The 15,046-nt window shown below is 54.2% G+C and overlaps 4 protein-coding genes across 4 annotated transcripts; 2 read left to right on the top strand and 2 right to left on the bottom strand.

Moving 5' to 3' along the window:
• Nucleotides 1-1,805: 1,805 nt before the first annotated feature.
• Nucleotides 1,806-3,787, top strand: BGZ61DRAFT_505107 (uncharacterized protein; the record flags this gene model as incomplete). Its single annotated transcript, XM_046251822.1, has 4 exons — nucleotides 1,806-2,096; nucleotides 2,143-3,201; nucleotides 3,260-3,508; nucleotides 3,561-3,787. The coding sequence occupies 4 exons, from the start codon at nucleotides 1,806-1,808 to the stop codon at nucleotides 3,738-3,740; spliced, it is 1,779 nt and encodes a 592-aa protein (XP_046105799.1). The 3' UTR covers nucleotides 3,741-3,787.
• Nucleotides 3,788-6,166: 2,379 nt separating this feature from the next.
• Nucleotides 6,167-9,538, top strand: BGZ61DRAFT_387278 (fungal-specific transcription factor domain-containing protein; the record flags this gene model as incomplete). Its single annotated transcript, XM_046242757.1, has 4 exons — nucleotides 6,167-6,426; nucleotides 6,486-7,384; nucleotides 7,446-8,251; nucleotides 8,357-9,538. The coding sequence occupies 4 exons, from the start codon at nucleotides 6,167-6,169 to the stop codon at nucleotides 9,344-9,346; spliced, it is 2,955 nt and encodes a 984-aa protein (XP_046105798.1). The 3' UTR covers nucleotides 9,347-9,538.
• Nucleotides 9,539-9,763: 225 nt separating this feature from the next.
• On the bottom strand, nucleotides 9,764-10,856 carry BGZ61DRAFT_476252 (uncharacterized protein; the record flags this gene model as incomplete). The annotated part of the gene is made up of 4 exons (XM_046248783.1): nucleotides 9,764-10,041; nucleotides 10,094-10,206; nucleotides 10,258-10,618; nucleotides 10,808-10,856. The coding sequence occupies 4 exons, from the start codon at nucleotides 10,854-10,856 to the stop codon at nucleotides 9,764-9,766; spliced, it is 801 nt and encodes a 266-aa protein (XP_046105797.1).
• A 1,572-nt stretch (nucleotides 10,857-12,428) lies between these two features.
• On the bottom strand, nucleotides 12,429-13,178 carry BGZ61DRAFT_448488 (uncharacterized protein). The gene is made up of 2 exons (XM_046245486.1): nucleotides 13,061-13,178; nucleotides 12,429-12,941 (listed from the first exon to the last, which is right to left on the bottom strand). Exon 2 carries the CDS (start codon nucleotides 12,897-12,899, stop codon nucleotides 12,546-12,548), a length of 354 nt encoding a protein of 117 aa, XP_046105796.1. The 5' UTR covers nucleotides 12,900-12,941; nucleotides 13,061-13,178; the 3' UTR covers nucleotides 12,429-12,545.
• Nucleotides 13,179-15,046: the final 1,868 nt, after the last annotated feature.

Below are 15,046 nucleotides of genomic sequence, written 5' to 3'. Positions count from 1 at the left end.
TTGGAGTTGATGGGGCACAGCCCAATCGTCCAGAGTACCAGACACCTTACCCCACAGAGCCCCCTCCCCCCACGCGGAAGACCATGACGACAAGCAGGAAAAGGGGAACCGGTGCCGTGTTCAACCAGGAACCCGTTGCCCGTGGCGTAGCCATCCAACCCTCTGACGAGATTTCGTACTGGGAGGCATCTAGAATGATTCTGCAGAGTCTGGTGCTCCACATGCTGGAGTTGGTGGTGCTGTTTGGCACCGATTTACGAATCTGAGAATAAACATCGCCAACCAACAGGTGACCAGGTTGGTGCCATTGAGTTTTTTGCTGACTATCAAGGCCGTTTGTAGCACCTAATATGGGGATGAGTCTCTAGATATGATCTCTTGCGACTTGAGACAGCTCGACACCGTCACCAACAATGTCAGCTGAACCCAGCACCTTGGCATTCTCTCCAACCATACTTCGAAGCGGAGGTAGGTATTTCGACGAATAAAACCTTTATATCTAGCAACTGAAAGCAGTGAAGTACGTTTAAAGCACGTTGATGGGAGCAGTAAGTGTTTGACCTGCGTTGTAGAGGAAATTCCGCACCAATGCATTTTACCACCACGTCTTGTTGCCCACTCCTGGAAACCTTACATGGACGAGCAGCTGACTGCCGTGAATTCACCTCCCCCGCACAAGCTAGTTAGATGGTGATACCCCTAAAATTTGAAATGCGGAGTATGTACAAGAAGAGTTAAAGAAATGGCGGTTGGGGCCCTCCCCCGTCTTGACTGACTAAGACGGCATCAATGATGAATCAGATGGAGGAGGGTGCATACTACAACACTGTAGGGGTGTACGATTTTATTACTGAGGTCATCAAAATTCTAACCTGACGAGGACTCCAATGCATATCGACGTGTGTTGGGCTGTTGAAGATGTCAACCAAGGACCCCATGACATTAACTCGTGACGTTTTGTGTGCAATGGAGCTACAAGGCTTGAATTTGTACATGCGTAAGACAAGCCCAGGCAGAAAGAGCCCAAACATTCTGCTTTTTGTTACACTAGCATGTGTCATGCGTCGATTTGAGCATACCCGAGAGAGCAATGATGAACGTTTGTGCTCTGGAGACTACAGCGCCAAGGCTAGAAGACTGCCTGCGTCACGGCAATTGATACGAGTCCCGACTTCGATGAACACCCTAAACATCCTTAAGCGCTGGCCCCGGCGGCGTCCGAGACGAACCGACCAATATGGGCGGATTTCCACTGCCACCCACGGTGAATCATCGCGAGATTGTAGCCATATTGCCAAGTCGGTAAATCTTACCCGCGTGTTATCGCAGTCTAGAGCCACGCCTGGGCCACCCCCATATGTTCCCCCGCACCGTGCCGTGCAGGCCCTGTAGCGCGCCATGGCCCTCTAAACAAGAAGGCCAGGAAATGTGTATCCCACTCCAAGATCTCCAGAGCACACGACCCGAGCTTCAGACGTCTCGGGTACCAACATGCTCTCTTGCTCCAGGAGGTCTCACTAGCCAGCTTAGCCATCGCTTCTAATTCCGAGACATGCCATTGATCATGCCATCGCTGGTGTCGTGGCCCCCGACTCCACTTTCGCTCCCCTCAGCCTAACCATCTCATCGTCTCTAGTGTTTCTATATGTACCTACGTTTTCCGCTATCCCAAGAGAAGACCTGTTTAACCTTACTTCTCATTGCTAATTACTCCTCCAAATCAATTTCCGGTTCATCATCGACGGTGTATCAGAATGGCGCCGCATGCAGCTGAATATGTGCCCGCTGGTGTCACCAGCGCCAAGATGATGACCAACGGCTATGCTGTCCACAAGGAGTTCACAGGCCCCGTCCACGATTTTCACTATCCTCCAGTCGTTTCCCCCGATATTGCTTACAAAGTCCTCGACCAATATCACTCCAAGCCCTCCAAGCTACGAGTAGCATGCATCGGAGCTGGCGCCTCTGGCCTTTGCCTGGGGTACAAGATGGGAAAGCAAATGGTACCAGACAGCTGGGAGTTGACTCTCTTCGAGAAGAACCACCACTTTGGTGGGACATGGTTAGAAAATACTTATCCGGGTGTTGCTTGCGATGTATGTCCCAAGGTCTATTGGTTGAAATCATGGTCTAACTGTCTAGATCCCCTCCCACCTTTACACCTTCAGTTGGGATCCCAAACCCGATTGGGCCAACTACTTTGCCTATGGCGACGAGATCCAACGATACTTTGAAGAATTTGCCGAGAAGAACGATTTGAAGAAATTCATGAAGCTCAACACAAAGGTTGTGGAGGCACGGTGGGATGAGGAGAAGGGCCTCTGGAGCCTGACTCTGGAGGACCAGGTCACCAAAGGAACCTGGCAAGACTGGTGCCACGTCTTGGTCAACGGCACCGGAATTCTCAACAACTGGGCGTGGCCAGAGATCGAAGGTCTACACGACTTTGCCGGCCCAAAAATGCATTCGGCGTCCTGGGATCACTCAGTGGACTTCAAGGACAAGAGCATTGGCGTCATTGGCACTGGATCATCCAGCGTGCAGATTGTACCAGCCCTACAACCAGAGGTCAAGGACATGAAGGTATTTATGCGATCGTCTACCTGGATTTCGCCCCCGTTCGGAAATACGACGCTCGAGTCTTTGAAAGATGACCCTACCGACCAGCCGGGGAAGCGTCAGTATACCTTTACCGAAGAGGAAAAGCAACGGTTCCGCGATGACCCCGAGTACCACCTCAAGTTCAGAAAGGGCATTGAGGCCGAAATCAACTCGCTATTTGCCATGTTCTTCCAGGGCTCAGAAACATCTGAGATGTTCCGAAAGGTTATCACTGAGGAGATGCATCGCCGCATCGGCCCTGGCAATGAGGAGCTTAAGAAATTCATCATTCCCACGTGGGCGCCGGGTTGCCGACGCATCTCACCAGGCGATGGCTATTTGGAAGCTCTGGCAAAGCCCAACGTCGAACCTGTCTTTGGTGGAATCAAGAAAATTGTCCCCGAGGGTGTAGTGACGGAGGATGGAAAGACACACAAGCTCGACATCCTCGTGTGCGCGACTGGGTTCAAGGTGGCCTTCCGCCCCGCCTTTAAGCTCATCAACGGCAACGGAAAGTCTCTGGATGAGGACTGGGGTGACTCTGTCAACCTGTACATGGGTGTCTCTGCGCCAAGATTCCCTAATTACTTTACCATTGTGGTAAGTCTATGTGTCCTCACATTTTGTCTCTGGCCGACTTGCTGACACTTCACAACAGGGTCCTGGAGCTACTTGGTCATCGGGAACACTCCTGCCATCCATCGAGACGACGATCGAATACAGCATCAAAGTGATGAAGAAGATTCAGCACGACCACATCCGCTCAATCAGCGTGAAGCAGGATGCTCTTGATGATATTTACGCCCACTTCGATGAGTTCCACAAGAAAACCGTGTTCCAAGAAGAGTGTCGTAGTTGGTTCAAGGACGGGAAGCAGAAGAACCGAATCTATCTATGGCCAGGCTGCGTAGGTGTCAATCCAAGTGACTTCATTGCCGCCATGCTAATGCACTCCGCAGACAATTCACTTCCTCAAAACGATCAAGGATCCCCGCTTCGAGGACTACGACATCAGATATCGGTTCAACAATAGATTTGCATTCCTTGGCAATGGTCAGGTGAAGGCCAACACGACCAAGAGCGTCGAGGGGCTAAGCACGTACGTCCGAAACGGGGATCACGACTGGAACGTCGACTGAGCGCTGGACATGAGGGGAATATGAGACGGACATAGACGGGTCGCGGCGGGGGGAGGCGGACGAGTGATGACATCTCTGTCTGCGGGAAGTTGCCGGCGGGGAGTGTCGGCGTGCCGGGGCACGAGGGGCTGTTGCGCGCCAAGCTGTATACCACCCAAGCCTTCCCTATGACCCCATGCTTTGGGTATAGACGGCGGGGCTTTCCTTGATTGCTGCGAATCGTCATAGAAAATCAAGTCTTTTCAAGCCGCACTTGGGCAATTGGGCTTGCCGGTCTGTGACCTTGCATGTGCCTCCCTGAGCCTTGCAAACCAATGGCAAGCACGGCCACGCGGCGGGTGAAGGTGATAGCGTCCGGTTAGCTCGAGCCTGGCATCAGATGTGGAGAGGACTGGGAATGCCCTTGTCGCGCGGAACTCAGCCAGCTGGGCCAGGCACACTGGGGCGCATTCCTAGCCTCCTACATGAGTCAGTCGGCCGGGGAAGCCTGATTCAGGTGAGATGCGGGGTAGCCGGGCACGACGCTTATTGGCGAGCCGCTAACCTTGTTTGCTTGGTGATGGGAAACCTCGTCGTCTGGGGGTGGCACGCTCCATGTTTCGGGAAAACTTTGTCGAATGACGAGCTCTCTGTTGGAAGAATGCATATTGAACTTGCCGCGCCTCAGCTCATGTGTTCAAGCCTCAAGAGATATCACACATACACAACAGCGGCAAGGTGTCCTTTCGTCCGAGCTTGGGCTTGCTTGTCCAACACGGATCCGGTGTCGAGTGGGAACTCAACGAAGTCGGTTGGGATTCTGGGGTACGTGGGACAGAGGTACCTAAATACCTGATATCTCGGGAATTTCCCAATCACAACGATGATGATGGTTATCTTAGATACTGGCATGCTGATGCTGGGGCCAGGTAGCCAAGTGGACTCGGTCGGCAACATTGCCCGGCCGGACGGGGCCACTCGCATCAAGTGGGGCTTCCGGGTGGAGAAGGACTCAGCATTGACTTGCCGGCAACTTGGCCGTCGTTGTGATGGAACAAGCCGCATCACCAACAGAAGCAGTGGGAATTACCTGGGTATAAATTGAGAGTTGTATAATACATCTCGCGATGGTAGCAATCGGCTGCAGGGTGTGATTTAGCCTGTGTTCAGATACTACCATTCCCAGCAGTTGCTGGTACGTGCCAACCTGCAAAAGCTTCTAAAAACAACAGGGGTGGGCAATACGAGCACTCTAGAGCTTGGGAGCTGGATATTCGCTTTCGCTCCACGAATTCTGATGAGCACGGAGGCCATGTCTTTGACGATCAATGCCAGCAGAAGCTCTGATCAACCCCGAATTGACATGCTCAACCCCAACCTGACCCCCGCGAGTCTGACGTAGGGCTTTTTGAGCTCCGATAATTGGGAGCTGCGACGGATAGGATCATTTGGTACTGACATTGAATCGCACTTGGCGCAGGGAAAAACCGCGACACTTGGGTGAATGGGAGAGGAGGCGTGACCTTTTCTCTCAACAACATGTTGATTGTGGTCGGTTGCGATGGTCGGCAAACTACTGACCCCCACGAGACGAGCCCATCAGTTTCCGGAGGTACCATGGACATTTCTCGGAACCACTGAAGATGACAGGTCCGGCATTGCCGTCGGACTGGTTTCCTGGGACCGACAGCCCAGGTACAGTACATGGGAACCACGTTCAGACCCCTGCTGAAGATATGGACTGGCGGGCGTGCGGGGCTGCCTGACCCCGCACCCCTTGGATCTGAATTTGCCGGGGCAAAGTTCGGATAGCGTTGAGATGCCGGACGCTGAGAGGAGAGAAGGGCGAGGAGACAGTAGACTCGAGAGGAGGATAATTGACGGCTCCAGTGGGCGGCGACCCACTAGCCGAACAAGGCAATCGGCCCCAGTCTGATGGCACCCACTCCAAGAGAACAGGTGCCGGGGGGCCAAACGCCACGGCTCACCCTTGCGACTCGACGAGGCAGAGCGCCCAGTATTATCGCTCCTTCGCTAGCCCGCTGCCCGCCAAGTCGACAAACAACCAGCTAGCGATTGTCGGCGTTTGCCTGCCTCGTCTCGCGTCCTAGTCCTATTCCCGGGGCCCTGGGGGGTGGAGTCGATGCAGTCGCATTGCATTGGACCCTCTACAGAGACCATTCGCATTGGGCCCAGCGTCCATCCGTCGCTGGCTCTTTCCCCGGAAAGTCGTCGTTGAGCGCCCCGTCACCCCGTGGGGAAGCCGCTTGGCCCCAGCTTTGCTTCTCCGCTCCGTCCTCCATCTTCGTCTTCTCAAACCTGTCTCCGTCAACAATGTTCTGCTGTGTCCTATGCCTCTGGGCTTGATGAGAGCGTGTGAACCGAGCTTCTGATTTCCCACGGCCAGCTCCCCGCTGTCAACTCCCACTCCAACAGACACGCACACCATGGCTCCATCCGTCGACTCCAAGAAAGTCTCGGCCACAGCTTCGCCCGACATCGCCAACCAGGAGAACGTCTCTCCAAAGGGCCAGGCCGGCCAGAAGCCTAGTAAACAACAACAAGTCCGCCATAGAGCTTCCGTCGCTTGTGCTTCATGTCGCGATCGCAGAATCCGATGCGTCGTCCCCAAGAACCACTCCATCTGCACCGCCTGCCAACGAACAGGCGCAGACTGCATCATCAAAAACGACGACGAGCGGAGACGGTACGCATCATTCCCGCAAGCTCCAAATTGCGCGTCGCACTAACAGTTCCTACTTGCAGACCCATCTCCAAGGCTTACATGTCCTCTCTCTCTGATCGAATCTCAATGCTCGAAGGCATGCTCCGGGACAAAGGCGTTGTGCCACCTCCTGCTGCCCACCCGCCCAAGACGAGGCATGATGCCACGTCCAAAGCACAGGAAGATGGCGAATCAGTGTCGAGCCTTCCGAAGCAGCAGCAAAACCCCGACGGCGTTTCTCCCACTTGCGACGTCCCTTCTCCTCCAGACTCGCGCAATGATGACTTCCCTATCCCTGAAAGTGAACATGGCGAGGTAAACATATCCAACAACCAAGTCCTCCAACCATTAGCCAAAGAAGACTCGCCATTCCGAATGCTTGACCCCAAGCAAGAGGACATTATCCACCGTCTACTCTCCACAAAAGGCAACCTCTCGTTTGATCAGCTCTCCGGTAGACTCAGGTTCTTTGGCCCCACTGCCAACAGTCATGTCTACGCCGAGACTTCGGATCAGTTCGACTCTCAAGAGCCGCCTGAGCAAGTCCGTCGTGCTGAGAGAATTATCCGTTCTTTCAGCGTCGAGACCCACGACTACCTCGTCAACCAGTTCTTCGCCTTCTACAATTCCGTCTTGCAGATAATTGACCGCGCCGCCTTCGAGGCCGATCGCGATTCGCAAGAAAATTCTCCCAAGTTCTACTCCTCCTTCTTACACATCGCCATCCTCGCCATGGGCTACCGTGTGGCCGACATGGACCGCGATGACATGCGCAAGATAACACTGGCTCCCAGAGAGAGCACATTACATCGAGAAGCCAAGTACATGTTGGACATCGAGCTTGAACGTCCCGGTGGGATACCAAGTGTCCAAGCGCTACTTCTTCTAGGAGATCTAGAGTGTGGAGTCGGCCGAGACAACACGGGTTGGATGTATTCAGGTGAGTCAGACCAAATATTTTAAGATTGCGTGGCATGTGCTAATATGGATTGATGGTGCAGGCATGGCAAACCGGCTCGCCTTCGATATTGGCCTTCATCTAGATTGCAGAAGCAACGAAATGCCAGAGCAAGAAAGCCGCATTCGAAACATGGCCATGAGGGCTTGCATTATCTACGACAAGTACTGGGGTCTCTTCCTCGGGCGACCGTTGGCAATCAAAAGCCAGGACGTCGACCTTTTATCCAACCGGCTCTCGCGACTCACCTGGACTGGTTTAGAAGCCCCCAAACGCGACTTAGTTTCCGAGATTTACGAGCAGCTCACCGAGTTGATGGAGCTGGCCGGCCGGATTGTGGAAACCCGCGACAACACCGTGTCTAATAACGCTTCCGAGCAGTACAATCTGTTCGCCAGCGGGGAGGCAGAAGACAATGCCTACCTCCATGTCATCAACCTGGACAGACAACTCCAGAATTGGTATCGACGCCTCCCCGACCACCTCGCATGGAAGCCCAGCAACATCAAGATGGCACCATACAGCTTCTTCCTTTTACATCAGCAGTATCACGTCACCATGATACTTCTGCATAGGCCCTGGGCTAAATACGGCTCCATCACAGGAGACGGTTCCAGCACCGGATCGCACCCGAGCCCAGATGGCAGCCACATGCCTGTTGCGCCAGAAGCTGCTGGACAACGCTCAATGTCGGCAACTGAGAATCATTCGCTGGGTATGGGAGATCCACACATCGCCGTCCATGATAGTCGGACCTCCCTCTCCCGCAGCATCTGCACACAACAGGCGATTCGCGTCGCCCGCATCTTCTGGCAGCACCGTCAGAGGTACGATGGACGCAAGATCTTCGTTACTGGCATCCAGCATGCTGGTACGGCCGCCATTGCATTGATTGCAGCTCTTGCATACCAACGCAGTGAGGCGGATCGACGAACATACGTCGGTTACCTCGAGATCCTGTCCGATGCTGTTGGCGACATGAGCCACACCTATCACCCAGCAAGCAGAATGGATGACTTGCTCAAGGCCGTACTAGAACAGATCCGCAGCAGCATGGGAGAGCCTCCCCGACCTCGCAGTGGCAGTACAAGCTACAATGGGTTCACGTTCAATGGAGTTCCTACAAGCGTACCAAGTGGCGTGTCACTCAACAGTGACGGCTCTTCGTCCATGATCCCTCTGAGGCGTGAGGCTGCCGATCCGGAGTTTGTGCAGCCATTCAAGAAGAGGCGGCCAGAAGCAAGTCGAAGGGCGTCCGAGTTCAATCGCCCGAGGCCGGTTTTCTTTCCTCCTCACGCGCAACCCACACCTCCAAGCTCTTGCAAGAGCCAGCTTGGTAGTAGCCTAAACCCTCAGAATCACTCGCCACTTGATTCAATCCTGTTCTCAATGGGAGTCGGCGATACTTCTGGACAGTTGAACATGGATTTCATGGGTAGCACTGCCATTGACATGGATCAACACGAGGATGTGCATGAGGGTGTGATGGGTAGGGTGGAAGGCATGGATCTGGTCATCCCTTCATCCGAAACGTGGGGTCTAGACGGCATCCAAGATCATCACCTCAATGGATCAGTACCTTTCGATCCTCCCACAATTGATTGGACACCGGGCCCTGCAGGCCTCAGTGCAAGTTCAGTACTGGGTCAGAGCGCTGCAATTTCTTCCGGCATCATGTCGAGTGCACCGAACTTTGGTGTAGGCAAGGATGTCATTGACCTCGAGGACAAGGCTGCCAGTAACAACATTGATGGTAAAGATTTGGTGAATTCTGCAAAGATGGAGGGAAACGGAGTAGAATGGATGGATGGTGACAATAATATTGGGGTGAGTCCCGCGAGCTTGAGTGGCTTAGTGCAAGGCACAGATAATGCGTCGAGCGGGGATGATGGATCAACTGGAGGGACCAGGAATCACTCATTGGATTTCTTTAGCTTCTCGTGAGATGTGGCATGAAGCGCCAGTTTAATATCTCGAATAGTTTTGATTGCGTGGAGTCCAAGGTGTCTTCTGTATGGATAGCGTGAACGATATTGCCTTCGTCCCCTTTTCTTTGGGCAATTCTTCAACTTTTCATTACACTTGCTCTTAATATCATATCGAGTGGTAATAATTTCTTACAGAATTAGTAGAAGCAATTGATTTCAAAGACGGTAAAAATCAAAAGTTTTTACAAGTGGCTATTATAAATGACACAAACTGGACATGGATTCATGTCAAAGCCTCGTCAGTCCGATGATGTATTTAGTGAATTATACGGCCGTTGTGCAATTATGATGTACAAATTCGTGATTGTGATGACCACCTGGCGCCGGGTCCATTCCAGGTTACACCGTAAAGGACTCAGGCTAACTTCAGGCCTCAGTTGGTAGTAAATCCTCCGTCAACGATCATGCTGGCACCTTGCATGAAGCTGCTCATGGGAGAAGCCATAAGAACGATGCTATCGGCGATCTCATCCATCCCGGCCAACCGGTTCAAAGGCGTGCGAGCAAGATCCTTTGCCAAAGGAGAATCCGGGTCGGTGGCCATGATTTTTACAAGTAAGGGGGTGCCGACGTATCCTGGGCATATTGCGTTGATGCGAATGCCAAGGCTGCCGTACGAGTTGGCATCAGCCTTTGTCAGTCCAATGACTCCTGGTATATGTAGTTAGTCTCTGTTTAGATGTTCCGTTGGTTGATGTCCTACCATGCTTTGAGGTGGCGTAGGCCGTGTGGTGCTGGCTGTTGCAAGGAGCAACAACTCCTAGCATGCTTGCCACGTTGATGATCCTGCCACGGCCTTCTCTAGGGCCAAGATCTCTGTTTCGGTATCAGCAGAGAACTATGGTTGTTTTGGAGGTGTGAGCATACTCCTGGTTGACCATGATTCCAAGTTCCTCCTTCTGACACCGATAGACACCCTGCAAATTCACATCCACGACCCGAATCCACTCCTCGTCCTCAATCTCGTGGGTCCGTCGGCCGCTGCCACCAATGCCGGCATTATTGACTGCGATATCGAGGCGGCCAAACGCAGCGGCGGCTTTGGCGATGCCCTCCTTGACCTGAGCAGCGTCGCGCACGTCCATGTGCAGGGAGAGGATCTCGACATCGGGGAAGCGCTGCTTCAGGGCGGCGTTGGATTCTTCCAGGGCCTTGAGGTTGACGTCGGCCAGGGCCAGCTTGGTGACGCCATGCTGTGCGAATGCGATGGCCGTGTATTGCCCAATGCCTGTGTGAAGAAAGGATCAATTAGCAAGTGATTATGAGGTAGGGGGGATCAAAATGTGGGTTGTGGCGAGAGGAGCCTTGATCGGCTGATCGGCGGGGTAGCACGGATAACGAACGGCGCAAGTGCGGCCCGGAACGCGGGGCCCCGAGTTTGGACGCGGCGGGGTACGGAGGAGACAGCCGCACTTACCGGAGGCAGCGCCGGTGATGAAGGCAGATCCTCGGAGTAGGGTCGTCATGTTGGCAGGCGCGGGAACGGGCGAGTTCGATAGGGTTGAGCGGAAATCTCTGGGGCGGCAACGGGGCTTGGTCAGTTGGTCTTAAGCAAAACACACCCCCGGAAGTGCATCGGCCCATGCCAGGATAACGTTAGGAGAGGCCAATACTGCCCGGCCACCTGTTGGCTGTTGGTGGCTCCACCAATGCCCGGGGCTCGCGTCGAGTAGACTACTAGACTTGCCCAGGGTCAACTCGGGTATCCACATGACGCTTTCGAGGTGTGAGCCTCACTGCTCGGGGTTTGGACGGGAGAGCGTCTCCGGCAGGGTATGGTTGATCCGTGAGGGGTTCCGGGCTCTCGGGATCCCCTCCACCAAGGCCCAGAAGCTTGGGAGGTCTTTGGCGGGTGGGATAGCTGCATACCCCTCGACAACTATCCCTGTAATTCTATGCACGTCCCCGATATCATACCAGTCGGACATTCAGCGGAGGTTTGCTTGTCGCAGCATCTAAGACAGAAAGCGTGGTGTGGACAAGCCGTCCTGGGAGACGGAAGGGTAGATGGGGACCACAGCATGCATTACCAATACGAAAACCTCAAATGGTGAGCCACCTCATATTTTCCCTGGAGCATGAAATTCAAACCCAGTATCGAGGAGGCGCCAAGTATCTAGTGTTGACAAGTCCCGGTAGGCCTTGTTACAGTCGAAAGCTAGGACTGTCAAACGCAGATGATATCTTCAATGGCTATCCTAGCACCTCATCGCGTTTACTAGTTCCCCGTCTCCTTCGTCCGTTTCTCTTGTGCTGGGCATGGCAATAAGTCATCCCACTTCCTGGAGAGGCTTCTAATCATAACGGGCGATCTCATTACACTTCGGCAATCTTATCTTGCCATCTGATCTGGTATCGCTGAGATAAGATCGGTACGATGGTGGGTCTCGTGATGGCTGTCGAATATATGCGCTAGGATAATTGCCGCTGGGAGCAGTGGGTCAGTCCAGAGGCAGGACCACCGCAATCTTCATGAACCATTGCCTGTTCCCGTATTCAAGGCGACGTTTGAGATGTGTGCTAACGGCTGTCACCTCAATTGTCTTGTCCTTCGGTCGTCTTCTTCGCGCTTCGTTTTCTTGATGACATGGGATCGGCGGTCATGCCAAGTGGAGACGTGGCAAGGGGCTGAGAACGGATGTTGACGGCGATGGGTAGAGAAGGAGGGCAGACGGGCACGGTCAGGTGATGAGGGTTGAACATTTGTCGGATGGCACATCGAAGGACCTTCCGATCGGACGTCGGCGTGAATAAGAGAAAGGGTGAATTTCATAGAAAGTGGAAGGCAAGGGAGCTTAAATCTGAGACCAGATTAGTCGAGCGAGTGATATGAAAGGTTGCAAGAGGGAGGGCCAAATAAGTGGCAAAACAAAAAGGCATTTATCAGACATGTGCACTCAGTAGAGGTGGTCCACCACGAAATTGCAATGACATGTTGGCAGTGGCCTGGGCCGTCACTGATGGAAACGTCTGCAGGAGACCATAATGTTGTCACTTGATAGATGCGGAGGTCCCAGCGAGGTAGAGAGGAAAGAAGGTGATTGTAACAGTGAATTTATTTGTAAGCGAGAATCGGCATCTTGGTCGACTCTGCAGCTCTACCGCAATGTACATGAAGGGCACAACAGCAGCCCAGGTATGACGAAAGAAATGACCTAGGATGAACCTGATGGCCCAGATTTAGATTCGGGAGTCATCTTTGTGATGCCACTCCGAATACCCTTCTCCATTGATTTGGCCATCTTCTCGAGGGGAAGGCGTTCATCGATACGCTGGACCATCTTGGCCACTGGAGGTTCGATACGTTGAACGCCGCGCTCAACAGGAGAGGTAAAGTAGTTGATGTTGCGTTCCCATCGTGGTGCCCACTTGTTGGTCTGGTTGGAGAGGCGCTCCTCTGCACCAGGCATGAACATGTAGAGGGGAGTCAGAACACCAACACCGGCGGCGCCGAAGGTGAAGATCTCGGAGCGCCTGGCCTGAGGGAGACGTGGGACGCGGACAGGCATGATGTGTGTATGTTTGTAGGAGGAGCGAGGTTGTTGGGTGTTCTGTAGATGAAGTCAGTATGATGTGCTGGTTGGCCACTGATGCCCAAGGGGAAAGAGACAACAAGGGAGAGTGACTGGAAAGAGGGGAAACGGTGAGTTGAAGGAGGAGAGGGACTCACTGTTGTTGACTAATCGAAACGGCGGTGGCTCGATTCGAATGGATGGATGCAGAAAGGGGTGAGACGGGAGAATGGTTGGAGGATGGTTGGAGGATGGTTGGAGGATGGTTGGAGGATGAAGAGGGAGAAGAGGTGGATGGATGGATAAATGCGAGATGGATGGATGAGTGATGGATGACTGGCTTGTGATGACGGAGGGAGGAAGGAGGCACACACAGAGGGAAATGACTAGACGGGTACGAGAGGAATTGTTTATATACCTTCTCCGTGTGAGCTCGCCAGCCTCTTACAGCATCGAGCGGGGTAAGTGCGCGTGAGCAAGTGGTTGCGTCCGGGTATATGTGAGAGACCAAGACGAGTGCGAGGAGTCGACGCTGTCAGAGAGACACACACTGTACGGTGTCCACAGGGGGCGCTCAAGGGGCGTTCAAGGTGCGCTGGGGCATGCGAGGACGTGGAATTCCGTCCAATCTCGAAGCCTCCCGCACCGCCATCGCACAGTCATCGCATCGCTGATTCGCCGTGCCGCGTCCTCTATTGGGTCGTCCTTGGGGCCCCATGGCGCTTCCCCGGACGGAGCCTACGTCTTGAGAACAGTGCGACGCTGCGACGCTGCGACGCTGCGGACGGTGGCGCTGGCACGCGAGAGAGCGAGGGAACGCCAGCGGCGAGGACACGCACCGACTGATCAATCCGCCACGCATTGGGCGTGTGGGAATCCGCGCCGTCTCTGCGCGTCCCTCCACGTCTCCGTCTCATCCTCTTCAACATGGTCCGAGTCTCACGGCGTTTCGCCCACAGGCAGCGTCGCGCTGAGCCGGCAGACCCCGCCGGCAGATGCCACGGTGGCGTGGTGTCGACGTCGAAGTGGTTCCCGGTCGCCAGACGGCATCGGGAAAAAATCCACGTCGCGGTGGATGAATGATACGTCAACGGGGGATGCACCTGGCCAATTGCTCCCCGTCGCCCGGGCCGCAGCGCTGGGCGGACAGCCGTGGGCGTGAGGATGCCTCATGTTGCATCTAATTTCAAATCCTCGACACGCCCGAATCGCCCGGAAGCCAGCGGTGGTCGTTCAGGCGGCAGCCTCTGAATGCTCTCCCTGTCGTTGCCCGCCCCGGGCCCCTGAGTACCCACTCGCCACTGGACGACCCACTACCCCAGACGGCACTTGGGGCACTAAAAACGGCGCCCCATTGAGGCCCATCCGAGTTCCCCATAAGCCCCATAAGCCCCACTGCTTCGGGCCTTGACGACCACTGATGCGAGCGAGAGTTCACTGAGCGGGCGCTGAGGCTCAGGCCTGCGAACCACTAAGATGGCCCTTATTGATTGCTTGACAATCAGCGGTTCGAGTGTCCGCCTGTTGCTAGTCGCCTTTGTCAGGACCAAGATGACCAGGGCATTTTGAATCTATTGATCTGTGATATCTTGACCTTTCTAAATTCCCATGGTTCCTCCCTCTTACTCGGCCACAATTACCCTGAGCAGCAATTTCACATTGATGCCACCAAAGCAAGTATCCTACCGCCGTCGCGTGATCACCTACCCCGCCTCGGAAGCAGCAGAGGTGACTTGTCATCATCATTCCTCACCAAACCTCCCACTACCGCCGCAAGCTACGCAAAGTTCCCAAGTTCACAAGTTCATCCAAACCTAATGCCTTAGCCCACGCGCCGTCTCTCCAGCGCGCATTCCATCTCAGGCTCCCTCGCCTGAACCGCCTCTAGGCTAGGCCTCACGACTGAGCCGCATCATCCGTGGCGCGGGACCAGCCCCTCTCTGGATTATGGTGCACAGGCGATCCTCGGTGCCACAATAAGTGGAGTGATGCGGGCATGGACCGCTTGCGCTTCTTGTTGTCCTGGTCACAGACAACCATGGTCTGGCCATTTTCCACTTCCGGGGAAATAGTGCCCTCGCCATTGCTCAAATTGGCAGAAAGCTATAAATTCCGATGCTGCAAGCGGATGCTAACACTCGTTT

Source organism: Ilyonectria robusta (assembly GCF_021365365.1).
Source record: "Ilyonectria robusta strain PMI_751 chromosome Unknown BGZ61scaffold_7, whole genome shotgun sequence".
Classification (NCBI taxonomy): domain Eukaryota; kingdom Fungi; phylum Ascomycota; class Sordariomycetes; order Hypocreales; family Nectriaceae; genus Ilyonectria; species Ilyonectria robusta.
This window is presented reverse-complemented; position numbering and strand designations above follow the sequence as displayed.